This window comes from Colletotrichum jinshuiense, chromosome 7, assembly GCF_051148585.1.
Source record: "Colletotrichum jinshuiense chromosome 7, complete sequence".
Lineage (NCBI taxonomy): Eukaryota > Fungi > Ascomycota > Sordariomycetes > Glomerellales > Glomerellaceae > Colletotrichum > Colletotrichum jinshuiense.
In genome coordinates, this window is record NC_139314.1 from 2,276,185 (window position 1) to 2,292,935 (window position 16,751).

General features: G+C 52.9%; 6 protein-coding genes across 6 annotated transcripts; 3 read left to right on the top strand and 3 right to left on the bottom strand.

The window, feature by feature from the left end:
- Nucleotides 1-2,563: 2,563 nt before the first annotated feature.
- EsH8_VII_000594 (uncharacterized protein) lies at nucleotides 2,564-5,925 on the bottom strand (the record flags this gene model as incomplete). The annotated part of the gene is made up of 2 exons (XM_083270727.1): nucleotides 2,564-4,650; nucleotides 4,698-5,925. The coding sequence occupies 2 exons, from the start codon at nucleotides 5,923-5,925 to the stop codon at nucleotides 2,564-2,566; spliced, it is 3,315 nt and encodes a 1,104-aa protein (XP_083128284.1).
- Nucleotides 5,926-7,799: 1,874 nt separating this feature from the next.
- Nucleotides 7,800-9,824, top strand: EsH8_VII_000595 (glycosyl hydrolase family 76-domain-containing protein; the record flags this gene model as incomplete). The annotated part of the gene is made up of 2 exons (XM_083270728.1): nucleotides 7,800-8,306; nucleotides 8,361-9,824. 2 exons carry the CDS (start codon nucleotides 7,800-7,802, stop codon nucleotides 9,822-9,824), a joined length of 1,971 nt encoding a protein of 656 aa, XP_083128285.1.
- A 917-nt stretch (nucleotides 9,825-10,741) lies between these two features.
- EsH8_VII_000596 (uncharacterized protein) lies at nucleotides 10,742-11,320 on the top strand (the record flags this gene model as incomplete). Its single annotated transcript, XM_083270729.1, has 1 exon — nucleotides 10,742-11,320. The coding sequence occupies one exon, from the start codon at nucleotides 10,742-10,744 to the stop codon at nucleotides 11,318-11,320; it is 579 nt and encodes a 192-aa protein (XP_083128286.1).
- A 310-nt stretch (nucleotides 11,321-11,630) lies between these two features.
- Nucleotides 11,631-12,741, bottom strand: EsH8_VII_000597 (Oligosaccharyltransferase subunit Ribophorin II-domain-containing protein; the record flags this gene model as incomplete). Its single annotated transcript, XM_083270730.1, has 4 exons — nucleotides 11,631-11,870; nucleotides 11,960-12,247; nucleotides 12,310-12,508; nucleotides 12,608-12,741. The coding sequence occupies 4 exons, from the start codon at nucleotides 12,739-12,741 to the stop codon at nucleotides 11,631-11,633; spliced, it is 861 nt and encodes a 286-aa protein (XP_083128287.1).
- Nucleotides 12,742-13,266: 525 nt separating this feature from the next.
- On the bottom strand, nucleotides 13,267-14,477 carry EsH8_VII_000598 (glutaminyl-peptide cyclotransferase family protein; the record flags this gene model as incomplete). Its single annotated transcript, XM_083270731.1, has 2 exons — nucleotides 13,267-13,780; nucleotides 13,834-14,477. The coding sequence occupies 2 exons, from the start codon at nucleotides 14,475-14,477 to the stop codon at nucleotides 13,267-13,269; spliced, it is 1,158 nt and encodes a 385-aa protein (XP_083128288.1).
- Nucleotides 14,478-15,488: 1,011 nt separating this feature from the next.
- Nucleotides 15,489-16,337, top strand: EsH8_VII_000599 (SDR family oxidoreductase; the record flags this gene model as incomplete). The annotated part of the gene is made up of 1 exon (XM_083270732.1): nucleotides 15,489-16,337. One exon carries the CDS (start codon nucleotides 15,489-15,491, stop codon nucleotides 16,335-16,337), a length of 849 nt encoding a protein of 282 aa, XP_083128289.1.
- Between the last annotated feature and the right edge of the window lie 414 nt (nucleotides 16,338-16,751).

A 16,751-nucleotide genomic window follows, 5' to 3' on the forward strand; every position in this document is an offset into this window, starting at 1 on the left:
AGTCCCCACCCTGGCTTTCTGTCAACACCAACCATTCTCCCAAACCCAAATCTAGGACACCAGGCTTCGGTAACCAAAGCTGGACAGGCGGTATCGTCACCAATGCCGCTTCATGAGAGGTAGGAATGGGCTTGTCTTCTTGAATGTGGATGGTTTGCTGTGAGAGACGGTGATCAACCAGTTAACTGGAAGATTAATTGATTTATTGCCCGCTGACTTAATTTCTATTCTCCCAATTTCAGGTTCCAGGTATCTAGAAACTAAGTTTCTCGACGCATTGGGCCATCCGTAGTGCTTTGTACTTGAAAGAGGCGCGGGCGTCACGGCTTAAAGTGCACAAGGCTCTACTGTACTGTCGTTAGGCTTAAAAATACCCATGGGTAACCACCTGTGGTTCAAACCATTCAAACCATGGTTTGAAATGGTTACCCATATGGGTAGGTGGGTAATGTGGGTAGATGGTCAATTTTAGTATGTGTGGTTTGTGGTTTGTGTGGTTATAACCAGTATCTAAAAAATTATTTTTACCATAATAACCACAAGCAAAAACTTTAATACTCTATTAAATTCTAAATAATATAACTTATTTATAAGAAACCTATAAAGAAACCTTTATTTTAAGTTAATCTATATATTTAAAATGTTATTTAGTATTTAAATCTTTTTTGGGATTTTAAAGAAGATTATTACAATTAATTATTGCCAGTAAATAACTATAAACCATCCCCATGGTTTTTTTCCCAACCCATTCCCATGGTTTACACGGTCTACAGTACCCACGCAACCATAAACCACGCTTATGGTTTACCCATAAAAACCGAACCACCATTATGGGTATCCATGGTTAACCATGGTTCGGGTATTTTTAAGCCTAACTGTCGTATAGTTGTTGAAATTTCAGGCAACGAATGAGATTAGCCGAGCTGGGAAAAATCAGGAGTCGATATTTTCGGTTGTTGGTTGAACGTGTAGGTATCGAGGCCAAGGATTTAGCCCGTCAGATTCCTTGTTTCATGCTTGTAGTAGTATATGGGATGGGGAATACGGCAGTTACGATGTTTCCAACCGAGCAAGGCGGACATATTGTGGCAGCGGACTTGTACGGTTCTACCCCATTGCCCTTTAGAAGAAGTATGAAGATTCGGATTTTGAACAAGGCAGGTGTCAAACGTAAAAGATTCAAGCGGTCAAGATCTGAATAGTGACAAGGAGCAAAATAGGATTATGTCTTTCTTTCCCTCCAGCATGCTGGCAGCTGGCTTTTTGTACAGTTAAAAGGTTCCGGAAAACAAGCACGCACTTTGTGGACCAGTCGATCATTTATCTCTGGACTTTTAGAGTAATTGAAATAAAACTATACCATAGCAGGCCATTGCCACCGGGTGAAAAGGGAAAGGCCAAGAAACCCAGGTAGTCCAGGCGTTGATAGCCATACGCGTGTGTGGTAGTGAGATGAAGATGGTTGAAGATACGTACCGCTTGCCATGCGCGGTTTCCAACCAATCAAGAAATCTGTTTCCTTTCGCGGAGCCTGGTTTTTCTGATTGGGCGTAAAAATACCCACCCGGATGATTGAGGCCGAATTCCGCCCCACAGTGTCACCCTCAGAACATCTATATAAGGGCACCCACCACCTGCAAACCTCGAATCTGAACTTCCTTTGAAGGTATACTTACCTTATCCGGCCATCTGGGGATCATGAAATCCGGATGGCAGAGAGGGAGGCCTGCATTGCACATCGCGGAGTCGACCTTTCTCGATTGTCCTTCGGGGCCATCGTGGGTGGAATTTTTGATGTATACCTTCACTTTTCATTGTGCTCGTCGCCTCGTGCGGCGGTATGAAGAAGAGTCTAGACAGGGTTGAAACCGATTTCTATAGCAATCTGTGGTGTGCCTATCCTTCGCGGCAGTGTTTGTTTGATTAAGATGTATTTCTCCGCCACGTCAATGCGATGTTTGATTACTCTGTGCACCCCCGGTTATCGCCATGCTGGTCAAGCTCCTTCATCGATTTCTTGACGCCCCCTAATCAATTAATAGCACATTGGTCACGTGTGACCAAAGCCGAGGGATTGTTGGGAGGGTAGGCGTAGTCTGATGGGTGCGTACATGCATGCCTGCCTATGAGGGATGGCGATGTGAAGGCAAAGCGAGCGAGGTTGGTGTTGTCCTCGTGGAGGAAAATGAGGCACCAGCCGCACGTGAGGTATCTTTGCCGCTTTGGCTCGAACGCTTCAGAGGAGCGGAGTATCCTCCCGCAGTGTGACATAGTGATTAAGGCAATATACCGAACTTGGCACATGCTTTGTAGTTTGGGGTATTCCTGGTATTTGCTGTCCGCCAATAACCTACTGTCCCGACAGGCCTGGTATATATACAACGCGGACCATCATGGTAAACTGAGCAAAAACAACCTTGTGACAATCTCCTTGGACTCAAACCGGAGTCCTACTCCCGTCAAACATCCTGATATTTGAAAACCCTTTCATAAACGCCATGCGCGAGGCCAATCCTGCGCATCATCATAGTACAAGCCTCAAGCCTCAAGCCGTGCCATTGCCCTATCCCTGAATGCCCTCCCAAGTAAACTGGTCAGTGATGTCCCTGACGCTCAATCCTGTGATGCTGAAAACAGTCATGTCGAGCTCTTCATCCGACATTTCCTGTCCAACCTGTTTCTGCCCCTCCAAGACATCGTAAAGTGCGTAAATCTGGGCATTCTTGACCTCCCGTGCGTTGAGGTTGGCGTCGATATCTGCCTTGAGCTGCTTGCGCTTTGTCTCGGCAAGGGCAGGGTTGTGTCTGTCGTATCGAGCTTGCATCTTCGCATGCTCCATCTTCATGTGTTCCAACTCATCCTCCAATCCCTTGATGACCTTCGCCAAGGCATGACCTGGAGGCTGAGAAGGCCGCATGGTGGCATCCTCCGAAGAAATACCCAGCTGCTTATACTGGTCCGAAGGAGCAATAGGCCTGGATACCTTCACGCGTTTCTTGCCCTCGGCGATATCTGCCGCGGTAACCGTTCCGCGATGGGCCTTGATTCGAGTGCACACAATGCAGTTCTTGCAGCTGTGTCCTGCCAAGCTGTCCAGAACACGGCGCGCATCCGTGGACAATGCAGGGCAGTTGCCCTTCACCTCGGTGGTCGAAGTGTTATCAAGTCCGCCCTGGGTGATCAAATCGATGGTGACCGACTTGTTCTGGGAGGGATGGGCGGCAGATTTGACCGAGGAAGTCTTCTGGCTCTGGCTGGTCAAGTTCCGGGTAGTGTTGGTGGTTTCTTGACGGACGGTGCGAGATTTGACCGATGCCTCCTTCTTGCTCCTTGACTTCATATCGATCACCATTGAGTGAGTCTGCGTGTTTTCAGGTGACTGTATGGTGCCTTCATCGTCGGCCTGGAAGGGATCGAGGTCGGGAACAGAGCTACCCTTAAGAGAGCTTTTGGAGGTGGGGGCAGAGCTGCTCCTCTTGCTGCCTTTGTTCGCAGCATTAGAGGCCTTGGCACTCTTGGTCTTGGAGCTTGCTGCCGACCGTTCAGGCAGAGAGAAAGACACCTTCTGCGGGCTAGGAGAATCCTGAGGACGAGAGTTGGAGGCTCGACGCTTAGAGGGAGGCTCGACTGAGGCAGAAGTATGTTGGCTGTGGAAGGTGTCCAAATCGTTCACACTGCGGTCCGTTTGCTCTGTCGTATCTTGGATTTCAATGGTCTTTCTGCCTGGAGTCGCGGGCTTCCGGGTCTGCTTTCCCTCGGACGTGACATCAAGAGCTCTCGAGTTCTGGGTGCTGTCAATGGTAATGTCCGGAACGAAGAACGCCGAGGTCATGTTCTCTTCTTCCGACTCCTCATCGTCCGCCTCTTTGTCCAGTCGCGCAGAGAAGTTGCTTGTCTTTCCGAGAGGACGGCAATGATCAAGTTGCTCCTTGAGATATTCAATCTCCTCCTTCAGATGCATGTTTTCGTCGTGAAGGTCGTGGATGCTCCGCTCGAACCCGGAGTTTTCGCGGCGAAGGATCTTGTTCTCGTTGAAATACTTTTCATTGTGGCGAACAAGGCTCTCGTTATCCTCCTTGAGAGTAGACCTCTCCTGGTCCATAGTATGAAGCTCAACCTGCAACGCTTCGACTTCATCACGGGCAGCCTCAAGGTCCTCCTTGGCGTTGGCGGCACTTTGACGAAGTTCCTCGTTCTCGGACATGAGTGAACGCGCATTGGCGCGAAGGGATCTGTTCTCGCTGATAAGAGACTCCTGCTCACGGCGCAGAGAGTTGTTATCCGCTCGCAGGGACTCAAAATCCTGCTGCAGAGTTTCGTATTCCCGACGAAGAGTTTGGTTATCCGCCTGAAGGGACTTGTTGTTGTCGGACTGCAGGGCATCTTTGCCATGTTTATCGTGACGAACAACGTCTCGCTGATGGTTTATTTCCAAAGTAGCGTTGAGTTTCTCCTGAGTCTCCTGGAGTTCATTCCCTTGAACATCGAGCTTGTCCATGAGTTCGCCAATTTCCACGCAAGCATCTTGTAGCTTCTTTAAAGCCCGGTCTCTCTCGAGCGAAAGTGTGTTGTTCTCAACCTCATTAATGTCAAGTCTGGTGGTGGCTTGATCCAAGCGAGCCTGCAGCGATGCGACATGCGACTCCAACTCTACTACTGGTTAAATCGATCTCAGACTAGAGGTTGCGATGACTTACTCAGTTTCTCTGTCTGGAAACGTTCCTCGCCGGCCGTTTCAGGCTCTGAACCTGTCCGGGAACCGAGGGCACTGTCAATAGACTTGCGACCCTTGAGCCGCTTGAGTTCCTTTTGCAAGTGGTCCACTTGATGCTCGAGATCGACTGCATGCTGCTGCACCAAATCGTCGTGCTCCTGGAGATTGCAAATCTCGTCCCGGATCATATCCATAGACACAAATATTTTCTCTTCGTCCTCGGGGATCGCAAGGCCGTCCACCTCCGCATGATCATTCGGAGGCAAAGTCTCGATACGGTCACGGACTCGTCCGTTCTTCACGAAGACCGGAACACCGTTCTTCACCGAACCGTTAAAGCGGAGGTTGCCAGAAATGAAGTCATTAAGGTGGGATATATCAGGCATGAAGAACGAGCGGGACGTGGCGCCATTCTGAGCCGGGCTGTCGGTAGCCGCTGGTGACGGGAACGTACTCCGGATGGTGTTGAAGGTAACGGGTGTAGGCTTGTTCGCAGGTGCACTCTCGACCGGTGCCGGCTTCGGGGTGGCATGAGTTGGGGGGGCCAGAAAGTCTGATTTCCGTCGATCGTTCTTTGCGGCGAGGGAAGGTCGTCGAGTCGACTTGTAGTTGCCGGAGGCTGTGCGAGTATGTGCTTTCGACAGAGGGCTCCGGTTCATTTGTTGTTGAGGGTTGAACTTAAAACTGTCGGCGTTGATATCGAAGCGAAACGGCGACTTGGAGATATTGGATGACATATCAGATTCGTTATCCTCAACGCGGGGCTGCATTTCGGCACGCGTCCGCTTGGATCCATGCCATGTGTCCTGTGTAGAGTCGTCGACAATGTTTGCAAGGTAGTTCTGAACGATCCTCTTATGAGAGACGCTGTCCTTGTGTCGCATGGAGTTTGTGGGCTTGGGAGTGGGGTTGCTGTGCTTCGTCTCGACGTTGGCCTTGGGCTTGCCGTAGAATTCAGGCCACTTGCGATGGGCAGCCTCCAAGTTGACCTGTACCTTGCCAGCTGTAGGGCCAACAATGCGCGCAATATCTTCGTTGAGCCTGCGGGTGGACTCGCCGTCGGGTTCAGAGAAGACGGAAGACATGGTCGGGCTGACGGTGCCGTGGGAGCCTGTTGAAGAAGGCGGGGAGTTGAACGGGTTGTCGCGGTTTGCATTCATCTCCCGAAGAATGCGAGAGCGATAGCGGTTGTGAGCTAGATCGGCTTCCATGACTGCCCTAGGACGCGTCGGCCGCGGTTTCCAGGACGGGACGGAAGTCAACGAGAAGGGAAAATCGTAACGTCGACGCAATAGACGAATATGACGCGTCGGCGGCTCGTGTCTAGGACAGATGAATATAAAATTGAACAGAATCAATACCGAGCGAGAGAAAGCAGCTCAAGGCATAGAAACGCGCACAATGGCTCGACGAAGGTCAAGAGCTTGTAGTGTAGAGCCTCGCGAGCAAACGGATGGAGAAGGAAGAACCTAAGCGTTCAACGTGAACGTGCAGGGATCGGTTTGTTTACTTTCGGAGCTGCAGGCGTAAACAACTGGCCATTGGACGTGGGCGCCAGTGCGTCTTGGTGGGGCTGCCCTGCTTTGGGGCGGTTTAGTGCCCTTGCTCAGCGAATCATCACTAACAATTAAGCCTTTGCATCTGCAGTCTGCAGGAAGGGCAGCGCGTGAAGCCTGTAATTGCGCGAGACAAAGAACACGCTTTTTGTGTTGTGTCTGGACTAGGTAGATAAATATTCAGAGTGGAATACATAGAACCCCGCGATTCGAATCCCTAGATTTTTTTTGTTTTCTGTAGTGTCTCGTTTTATTATATGATATTCAGGCATCTTGGCTTTCTCTCTGTCCTTTTTCGGCTCTGGGTGCCTTACGTCAGTCAGTCAGTCGGCCCAACTCGGTCTGCTTCGGTGAAGTCACGACCACCCTCTCCTCACCTGCCCCTCCAAGCCGAAGGCCAGGGTCCCGGCTAATAGCATCGCTGAATAAGTCACCATCAAGAGAGGACGGGAAGACCCTCCCTCCACACCAAAACCTGTTAGCAGAAGCGATGAGACAGATTAGCACGGTTGAGCACCGCTTTGCAACTTCACGAGACCGACTCAGTCTGTTTCACCCTACTAATGCATTCCCCAAGCACCTTGCTCGTTCGGCCTCATTCCATCATTCCAACCTCAATAGTCTAATCCCACGTACCGAGACATAATCCTGTTCGTAGACTGTACCCTTTTACCAATGTAACCATTCTATTCTCTTGACACCGAATGGCCCTTTATAGGCTTGGAGATGAGTTTCTCTTGGTCATGTCCGTGGGCGGCGTGGGCATGGGCGCGAGATGCGAGTCACCAGATCCACCAAGTCCATCGCCAAAAGTCGGCAGGTGATCACGCCGTCTGTGGGCTGTGCCATTGTCGGCGTCCCTACACCGCCCAAGAGGCTGGGAGTTTTTGGAACGGGTTATGTCCAATTTGTCTAGCCTATTCTACTGCCTTTGTCTCCAAAAAATTGTGCGAATGTATAGCGCGTCCATCGGGTACTTGTCGATATGACAGCGGAAATGCACATTCGACCCAATATTTTTTTCTCCAGCGCACTGCCAAACTGCAGCCATATTCAGTGACAGAGCGCAGGGTCTTGGCACCCCCTCCAGGTATGCCCCGCATGAGCATGGTTCTAGCGGCCGCCACCTTCCGAAGGAGGTGACCACCCACCTCTCGGTGCACCAGTCTGCGACCACTTGAGTGCCCATTCGCCTCGGGCAGGTGGATCATGTCTGCGAGAGCGGGCTTGGCTTGGCCTCGCCATCGCCAACGAGCCCGCCGTCCACAAACATCCTCGTACCGTCCGTCGCTTGCCGTTGCACTTCTCTGGCCACCACCTCTGCGTTTGAATTGTCGCTCCCCATCAGTTGCCTGTCGCGTGCGCTACAACTGCTCGTCTACAATACCCCCCTCGTCCCGCTGATACTCGCTTAGGCGACTGCGAGATCCTTCTGAACATGGCAGAGCGCTGCTATACATGAGCGGCCGTCTCAAGAGCTTGTTGCTCGCCTGAAACCAACCAGCATTCTTTTTGCGAAATCTATCATCATGGTTCGACTGACCCTCCGGCTGCCAGAGGCATGCCTTTCGGTGCTTGCTCTGGCCTCGTGCGTTACAGCCCTCGTTGCCTCGACGCCTTCGAATGCGCCCAAGACCTACTGTCCCATCTTCCACCCCGAAGCCCAGCCTCCGACGGATTGCGAAGCGAAGCAGCCGACGACATTTCTCCAAGCTCCCCAAGCTGCAAGAAAGGCTTCTACCAACTCACCCAAGACCGAAGACGAGCCACTCGAGGCTGCTTTCGAAGCTCTTACTGTTATGCAGCATGACTTCTTCATTGCAGACCAAGGAACGTGGCCCGAAGCCATTGACTGGACAGCCGCCGTCATGGAGACGATGCTATCTGGGACCTTGACTTCTCTGTCGCAAGCATTGGCCGTCCTGGATTTCGGTAGCACCAATGATAAGGGGTCGAAGAGAAATCTGATCGATACATTCTTTACACAACTTGTGGCCTCTTACTTTGGTCAGGACGACGTTGCAATCCGCCACCAGGTATGTATTTTAGCGTCGCATACCGAAACCACGCAGCTTTTGACAAGCAAATAGGCTTTCGATGATATTCTTTGGGTTGTTCTTGGCTGGATCGACGCCATCAAGTTCATTGACATACATTCCGAGCTCTTCTATCGTCGGGAAGGCCTCAACGAGAGCGCGACTCCTGGCCTCGGGGATGCTTTGGCAAACGGCCCGTGGCACGGCCAGTACTGGGCTCCCTCCTTCGCTCATCGAGCCAGAATCTTCTGGGAGCTCGGGTCCAAGGGATGGGACACCAACCTCTGTGACGGCGGCATGAACTGGAACCCGAGATTGGAACCATACAAGAACGCCATCACCAACGAGCTGTGGATCGCTGCCTCGATTTCCATGTATCTTTGGTTCCCTGGGGATAACAATACCACGCCATGGATCAGCAGCAGAAGTGGCGTAAAAGCAACCCGAGAGCCTAAATATCTCGCCGCTGCCATCGAAGGTTACAAGTGGCTCACCGGAGTAAACATGACCAACAACGCTGGCCTTTACGTTGACGGCTATCATGTAGACAGGTCAAAGCAAGGCAACACCAAGTGTGACCAACGCAGCGAAGCTGTCTTTACTTATAACCAGGGCGTTCTTCTGACAGGCCAGCGTGGTCTCTGGGCCGCGACGGGTAGCGCATCATACCTTGAAGATGGGCACAGGCTGATCCAAGCCGTTGTCAAGGCGTCGGGTTGGGACTTGCAGCTCGACAGGCCGATCGACGATCTATCGGATTTACCTCCGGGCTACCTGCCACCCTGGCACGGATTAGGTCGCGGGGGTGTCGTGGAGGAGTCATGCGATGCTAGCGCAACTTGCTCGCAGGATGGACAAACATTCAAGGGCATCTTCTTTCATCACTTTGTAGCCTTCTGCCAGCCGCTCGATCCGGCCATCGTCGAGCCTGGCATGGTAGGCAATGCTGAGGCGTATGACCAGATTAGTACAGCTCATGCATCGGCCTGCCAGGCCTATCTGGCTTGGGTAGAGCACAACGCCAAATCGGCTCTGTTGACCAGAGACAGAGAAGGCCGCTTTGGTACTTGGTGGGGAGCCGGCGTCTTCCGGTATACCATGCCGACGATGGAGACAGACGGTATTACTCACGACGCGCCGAATGTGACAGATTACCGCAATTATGGTCTTCCGCACGACGGTGTTTGGGCCAACGGCAACCCGGATAAGGTGTGGGCACCAAATGGCGAGGCGCAAAAGAACCATACAAGGAGCTACGTGCTGGTTGATAGTCAGGAACAACCCGGGCAGCAGGTGCTTGGCCGCTTCAGAAAACAGGGGCCGCGCGAAAATGGAGATGGAGACGGGGTTGAGCAGCAGTCGAAGAGGACTGCGGCGGCAAAGAGCGGCGATCCGAACGACCGCGGAAGGGGTAGGACCCCGGAGACGCAGAACGGCGGCATGGCTCTGATGCGGGCTTGGTGGGAGCTCGTCGCGGCCTCCAACGGCACCTACGCTCAGCAGCGACGGCGGCAGTAACAGCAGCAACATGCTGGACGAGAATGAATTTACGATTGAATTACTGGATAGTACTTACTACCCTGCCTGCAAGTATAGACGAGTCCCCCGTAAATACGCACGCATGGCACAGCCGCCGGACGGTTATAACGGCCTCCATCTTTGGATATTCAACTTTGATTTCCCCTCGCATTCGCATATTGCCAGAATGTTTTTCATTTTCAAACGTGTTCATCCATCATTGACTTTTGATCGGAGTCCCCGAGTTCAGTAACGCGCTCATAATTGTTACTTTGCTCTATTGATGTCTTACCCCTCGCGGCGCTAGCATATCTCATTCCTCCAACCCTCACTCATTGGCCAACTAGCCGAGTGCGAGAATGGGCTTACAAGCTGACATACTTGTCTCTCCGCAGCGCCCCGCCGTGCGTGGCTGCTCAGCCCTCCCGGCCCAACCATTGCTCGATGGACCGGGGCTCGTGAATGGGCAGCCTGGGTGCATCCGGCACCGATGTGCCGGCAGACCCCCTTGATTCGCCGTGGCTTGGCAGTAGTCCTGCGGCGTGCGCCGCAGCGCTCTGGCGACGCTTTCGAATCGGTTTCCCGATTGGGAGATCTATCGCTCTGGAGGGCGGCATGACGTTTGGCTGTCTAGGTTCCCTCTGTGCCATCTTTCGTTGGGGAGCAAGGGCGAGGAGTGCGAGGATGGGGATATAAATGGAAGGGGACATCCCGATGATGGTTTGAAGAGTCTGCTATTTACAATAAGCATAACAAGCAACATCAAGATCTGGTTGATTCACTGAATACGACTACCACCGATTCACCCCGTCAAACACTCAAAGCAAGAACACATCCCCCATCACACCTCGATCATCGCTACTTGAATCTCCCAATTCACTTCCCGTCTATCTTCCATCAAAAGTAAACCATTCGCCATGGGTCTCATCTCCGGCCTTGTTTCCACGGTAGTCCACGCCGCCTCGGGTCGGAACCCCTACGGTCAGAACCACAACCAAGCTGCCGTCACAGACGCCTCCGGCCACCCAACAGGACCCTCCCACGCGGGCCCCGGAGCCGCAGACCATGACAGCGGCTGCAACACCGGGCCCGGAGGCCGGCCCTGCGGCATCTGCGCCGTCGCCGCCCCCTTCGGCAAGGGCCGCCAGCAGAAGATGGAGAGGAGGGCGATGAGGCACGAGAGGCGCGCCGTGAAGCACGCCATGAAGGCGCAGCGGTTTTCCTATGGTCGGCACCCGGGGTATTTGGCACCCGGCGCTGGCCCGTATCAGCAACAGCAGCAGCAGGTCGTTTACCGCGGCGGTCCGTCCATGGGACAGGAGGAATGCGTCGAGGGAGTTGAGAGGCAGTGGGAGGAGCGCCGGAGGGCGTCGACCGGCGGGAACGTGCCGCCGCCTGCCTATGAAGAGGGGGGGTCTTCAGCCGGGTTTACCGCAAGACGGAGCGTGGAGGTTTTGGGGGGCGGCGATGAGAAGCATGGCCAGGAGAAGGCCTGAGCGTAGTAACTTTTTCATATCTCATTCGTTCAATCCGCAGAAGCGAGCAAGGCGTTAGGTAGACAATTCTCAGTGTTACTTTTGGTTCATTTCACCCTTTTATTTTCCCCTTGTCTTATCTAATCCACAGATGCCCGGATGCTGTCGTGATGCTGATGTACAATGGGGGGGCCTACCCACCCTCTCAGACCCCCTAACCTTTTTGAAGACCCAAACTTCCGCCTTCATAACCCGATGAGCCTATATGTCATCCTTTTTCATGTGCTGTGTAAAGGCATCCTCTCTGTATCGATATTTGTGGTCATGTCGTTTACCGCTGGCCAGCGAGGCGACGGCTCTGGACCTCACCGAGGGCCTTGGTGCCGCTCAGGAAGATGGATGTCGCGACAATGGCAATGGCAGGCAGGGTCTGGAAGAGGTTCCAGGCGCTGTAGTACATGAAGAAGACGCCCTCCATGGCGACGATGGAGCCGAAGAAGGCGGTGTGGGAGAGGGGCGCGGCAGCGAGAGCCTTTTGAACGTGGTTGAAGTTGGCGCCGAGGGACAGCCACTGTGACGAATGTCAGTCATGCTATCAACCATTGAAGACCTTTGATATATCCAGCTCCGATATGAATCGGGGATACAAGGTAAACTTACGCCGACGAGGAGCACGGGAACGGTGGCAAGAACAGCCAGGACAAAGGCCAACGAGATGATCTTGGGCGGGCTGCGGGGGTCCTCGCGGAAAATGTGGTGGATCTCGGGCTGCTTGCCGTAGCGGAGGGGAGCATCGTAGACCGGGGCGGGGGCAGCAGAGTCGGTCTTTATGGCGAGGTCGAAGACAGAGGTATCGAGGGCCTTGGAGGCACCGAAAGAGCCGATGACGATGCTGGCCTTGAGGGGCTCGGTGGCCAAGAGAAGCTGAACCGGGAGATCCTTCTGGGCCTGTAGTGTTTCAGTTAGCCAAGTGTCCTTGTCTGCGCATGACAGCAGAACTGGGAACGTACGATGTCGACCACGCCTCTGCCGGTGTCCTTGAGTTCGAAGGGGAAGGGGGCCTCGAGGCCAGTCTCGGTCTCCTTGAGGATCAGGAAGGCCTGGTGCGGGCGCTTCGCCTTGTCGCCCTCCTTGGCCGACAGGATGACCTTGAGGGTGTCCTTAGCTCCCAAAGAGACGGGAGTCTTGAGGGGGGAAGTCGAGCTCAACCTATTATACGCATCTGGTCAGCAATTGGATCGCCTCCATCTATGGCTGCCCTGGGCCTCTCAGAGCTCCAGGAAGGCGCGCTGCCGACAGTGAACTTACTTCTCCTTGGTGGCGTCCTTGCCCTTTCCAGTAATTGAGACGGTAGCACTGTCGAATCCCCATGATGAGGCAGCCTGCGCGGCACCGGCCGCAAAAAGCGCGAGAGCGGGCGTCAAAGAGTGGAAGAATCGCATTGTTGCTGAGGCTTGTCTGGTGAAGCTTAGCTGGCCAGGAGCTTCACATCGCCGGTGTTCACTTATGGACAGCTTTCATGTCCATTACGAACTACCGATTGGCGCACGGGCCATGTGCAGCGGGACCTTTAGTACTGTGCATACACCTCAAGCACGGCCTTGCTCACTGTACACATTAGTCATTCACGGCAGTCTGAATTGCTGATGAACAGCTTGGTGAACTGAACAACATAAAAGTCGGAATGATCTTGCTGTTTGTGTCGAATCTTTTCCGCAAATCAACCATACCCTGACAAAATATCATGGAATACATATGCTGGGAAAGGAATTTCTCCAAGCCCCAGTATGTCGCGCCAAGCATGAATTCGACTACATGCTACTTTGCCATGCTTTGGGTTAAAATCGACGTTCAATAGAGAAATCGGCTCACCAACAAGGTTTCAAAAACTCTTCTAATTAGAAGCAATCATGATACTACAATGGAGTCTATCTGGTCTAATTGCGCTGTGTCTAAGCACAGAAAAATCATAGTTCATCCCGGAAATCGCTCGATTCATCCGCCACGCTCTCTATTTGCTTGGGCAGATGCTCGTCTAGCTCCATCCACTCCGCAGCGAACACCGTCAGAATACGCGCCCAGTCCCGTACGGTCGGCAGGTCCAGATGCTCTCCGTCGTCTTCCATCTTGTGCCAAACATCCGGGAATGGTGTCGGGATAATGTGCAGGATCTCAACGCCACGCTCCAAGAACGGCACATGGTCATCCAAGACATACCCGTGGTTGAAGCCCACCTTTTTTTTGTTCTTGTCTGTCAAGAAGGGGTGCTTCGGCTTGGTCTCAAGAACGTCGAGTTCGCGCATACGATGCTCGATTTTCGCCATCTTCTTGTAGGCCCAGTGTGTTGAAGGGAAATATGAGGGAATTCGAGGGTTTGGAGCACCGAGGAGGTCGATGAGAAGGAAGAGACTGATGGATGACAGGGGCGACTTGTACACACTGTCGGGGTGAACCACTGCTTCCCAGCTTTCGGCGAGTGCTCTAAACCGTGTTAGATAGACGATCACATACGCACAAACACTTGACGAGCATACCTAGCACCATAGAGCGAATCCGTATCAGTCCAAGACACCCAGGCCTCCTCTCCATCAAGCAGGATGATCTGAACTCCCTTCTCCTCCTCAAATCCGCTCCCAGCGTCGCCTGATGCCTCCATGGCCTTCCACTTCTTCACAAGCGCGTCCTCGATGCTCAGCGCTGCGTGCAGAAGTATAGCGCACGGCGCGGCACTGTCAATCGCCCCAATGAAGCCCTCGGGGTGGTATAGGCTGTCGTAGTGCGCGACAAGCGTAAGGTACTCGACTCCTCCGCTCTTGGCCCATGGCGGGTCGCGGCGGAAGATGAGATTCGTGAAAGGTATGTCCTTATCTCCAGTCGCGGGCGTTTTGGAAGTCGAATTATGCCACTCGATGATCCATTCGGGCAGGTTGGCGCGGAAGAAGTCGACAAAGTGCTGTTGCACTTTAAGTGAGCCCGGGGTGCCAGGAACACGCGGGATGAGGATCGGCGCCAGCAGCGAACCGGTTTGAATGTTGAAGGATTCGCCACCGGAGGGTATCGCGCGCAGTGCCTCGTCCCCGAGCTCGGTGTACGCAGCCGTGGGCGTGAAGAGGGAACAGAGGACTAGGAGGATCGACCCGACGAGGGGTAGCTTCGGGAGGGAGTTCAAGAGGCCCATTTTGACGGCGAGCAAGTCGGACACAGCAGGCTCATGCTGCTCGGTTCGCGGTCCGGACAAATTGTTAGCAGTCAGCGGCAACTTCTGCTGGGGGAGGTTCAAGTTGCGACAGCCATTTCGGACAGAGGGGGATGTGTCAACTTGAAGACCTGGAGATCGATGCGACTCAGGTCCCACGAACCCCCGCCGAGCGGTCGGGGCATAGTGTGGTCGATGTGGAAATATGCTGAGCACGGCTCCACCCACGGAGCCAGATCCACCGCTCCGCTGCTTGGAACGTGCTAGGGAAATTCCGGGGTCGTGAATACTGCGCTTTTAATGACGATACAAACGACTGTCATTTACCATGTTACCAAGCATCCTTCGAATGGTCATTCCTATAGCCGTATTCAAGAATCCAACCACCCAACATCAACTAACCAATTGCCAGTCTATCTTCTGCCGAACCAAGCTCCCTAATCTCCAACGGAGAAACCGCATCGCCTATCGCCGATGCCTGGTCAGACAGCCACAAAAATTCGGCGTTAATGCGCAACCTTTATGACATCACATCGACAGATGTCTTTTGCCAATGAAAATGCTGGTTCCAAGGTACCGCCAATTACCTAAAGCATCATCTTCACACCAAATGTCATTTTAGGGAGCACTGCATGTTGCAGAGCCAATTGTAGCCTATCTCCGTGTATGATTGCTGACTGGCAGCACTGGGAGCGAATACCAAAACATCTATCGCCGAGTGGCTTGATGTAAGTAAGCGTTAGGGTTAATGGACGCAGCAGAAAGCGGCAAGCTTCTCGCCTTGACATTCATACATTCATGGCTTCCAGCGAGTGCTCTATAAAAGATGAGTCTACCCTCCTCCAAGTCGTAATGTGCAATGCCATCAATCACACCATAATACTTGAGAATCATTCTCATCAACACTGATTATCGACCCCCAACTCATTAAGATATCCATTCACCTCACCACACAATCCTAATTATCCCGGCTTCTATCTTCCCTCCGACGCAATGGACTCTCCCGTCTGGTTCATCACTGGTGCCTCCTCAGGCTTTGGTCTCCTAATCGCCAAAGAGGCCCTCTCTCGCGGCCACCGTGTTATTGCGACAGCCCGAAACCCGGCCAAGATCTCTGAACTTGCCTCCGCCGGTGCTGATATACTGCCCCTGGATGTCACCGCCGACGAGGCTACTATTGCTGATACAGTCGCCAAGGCCTTTGCCCTTCACGGCAAGGTCACCCACGTCATCAACTCAGCTGGCTACATCCTCGATGGTACCATCGAGGAAGCCAGTGCCCAAGAGGTCTCAGATCAGTTCAACACCAATGTTTTTGGCACCCTCAAGGTCTGCCGCGCAGTCGCCCCACACCTCCGCGCCCAAGGCTTCGGTGCTGTCGTCAATATCGGCAGCGTGGGCAGCTGGGCCGGCGGCGCGGCTGTCGCACTTTACTGCTCCACGAAGGCCGCCATTAGCATACTCACCGAAGGCTTCCGCGAAGAGATGAAACCATTTGGTGTCGAAGTTTGCTCTCTTGAACCTGGCTACTTCCGAACAGGGTTCCTCAACGCCGGCGCCCGCACCTCGGCCAAGCTTTCCTTGGACGTATACAACGTGGGTGCAGCGGGCGATTACAAGAAGCTTCTGGAAGTTGCCAACAACAACCAGCCTGGCGATCCGGTCAAGGGTGCTCAAGTCGTGGTGGACGTCATGACCAAGTCTGGTTCGGCTGAGGGGCGGGACATTCCCGTTAGATTGGTCCTGGGTACGGACTGCCTTGCTGGGGTTCGGGCGAAGTGCAACGATACTCTGGCTCTTCTGGATGAGTGGGAACAACTCTCCGCGTCGACCGACTTTTAATTTTAAGCGCTCCTTATTGGGTCTTTACTTGATTTCTATGATTACTGAGAATGATATGTAGCTCTTAAGCCACTTCTTTAACGTATTATCTACAACCTATTCTATCGTTTGCACCATTATATATAGAAGGTTGTGACGCTTCATGAATATTGTCGCCCATGTTCCAAACTTGATTGTAGGTCTTCTCTCTGGTGATACGTAATCTGCCAAATATGTCAAGCTTGTTGTTATATTTTCTATTGGAGTGTTAAAGTCCACCTTTCATATTTTTAAGACTTTTATACTATTCGCGTTACAGCCCTTGCGATAAAAACTCGCGAGGAAGGGTTTGTAAAGTCCCATCCAACAAAGGGCCGTGTTGCTGTATAACCAATATTATACATATGAGTGCCATGAACGATGGGGCCCGGATAC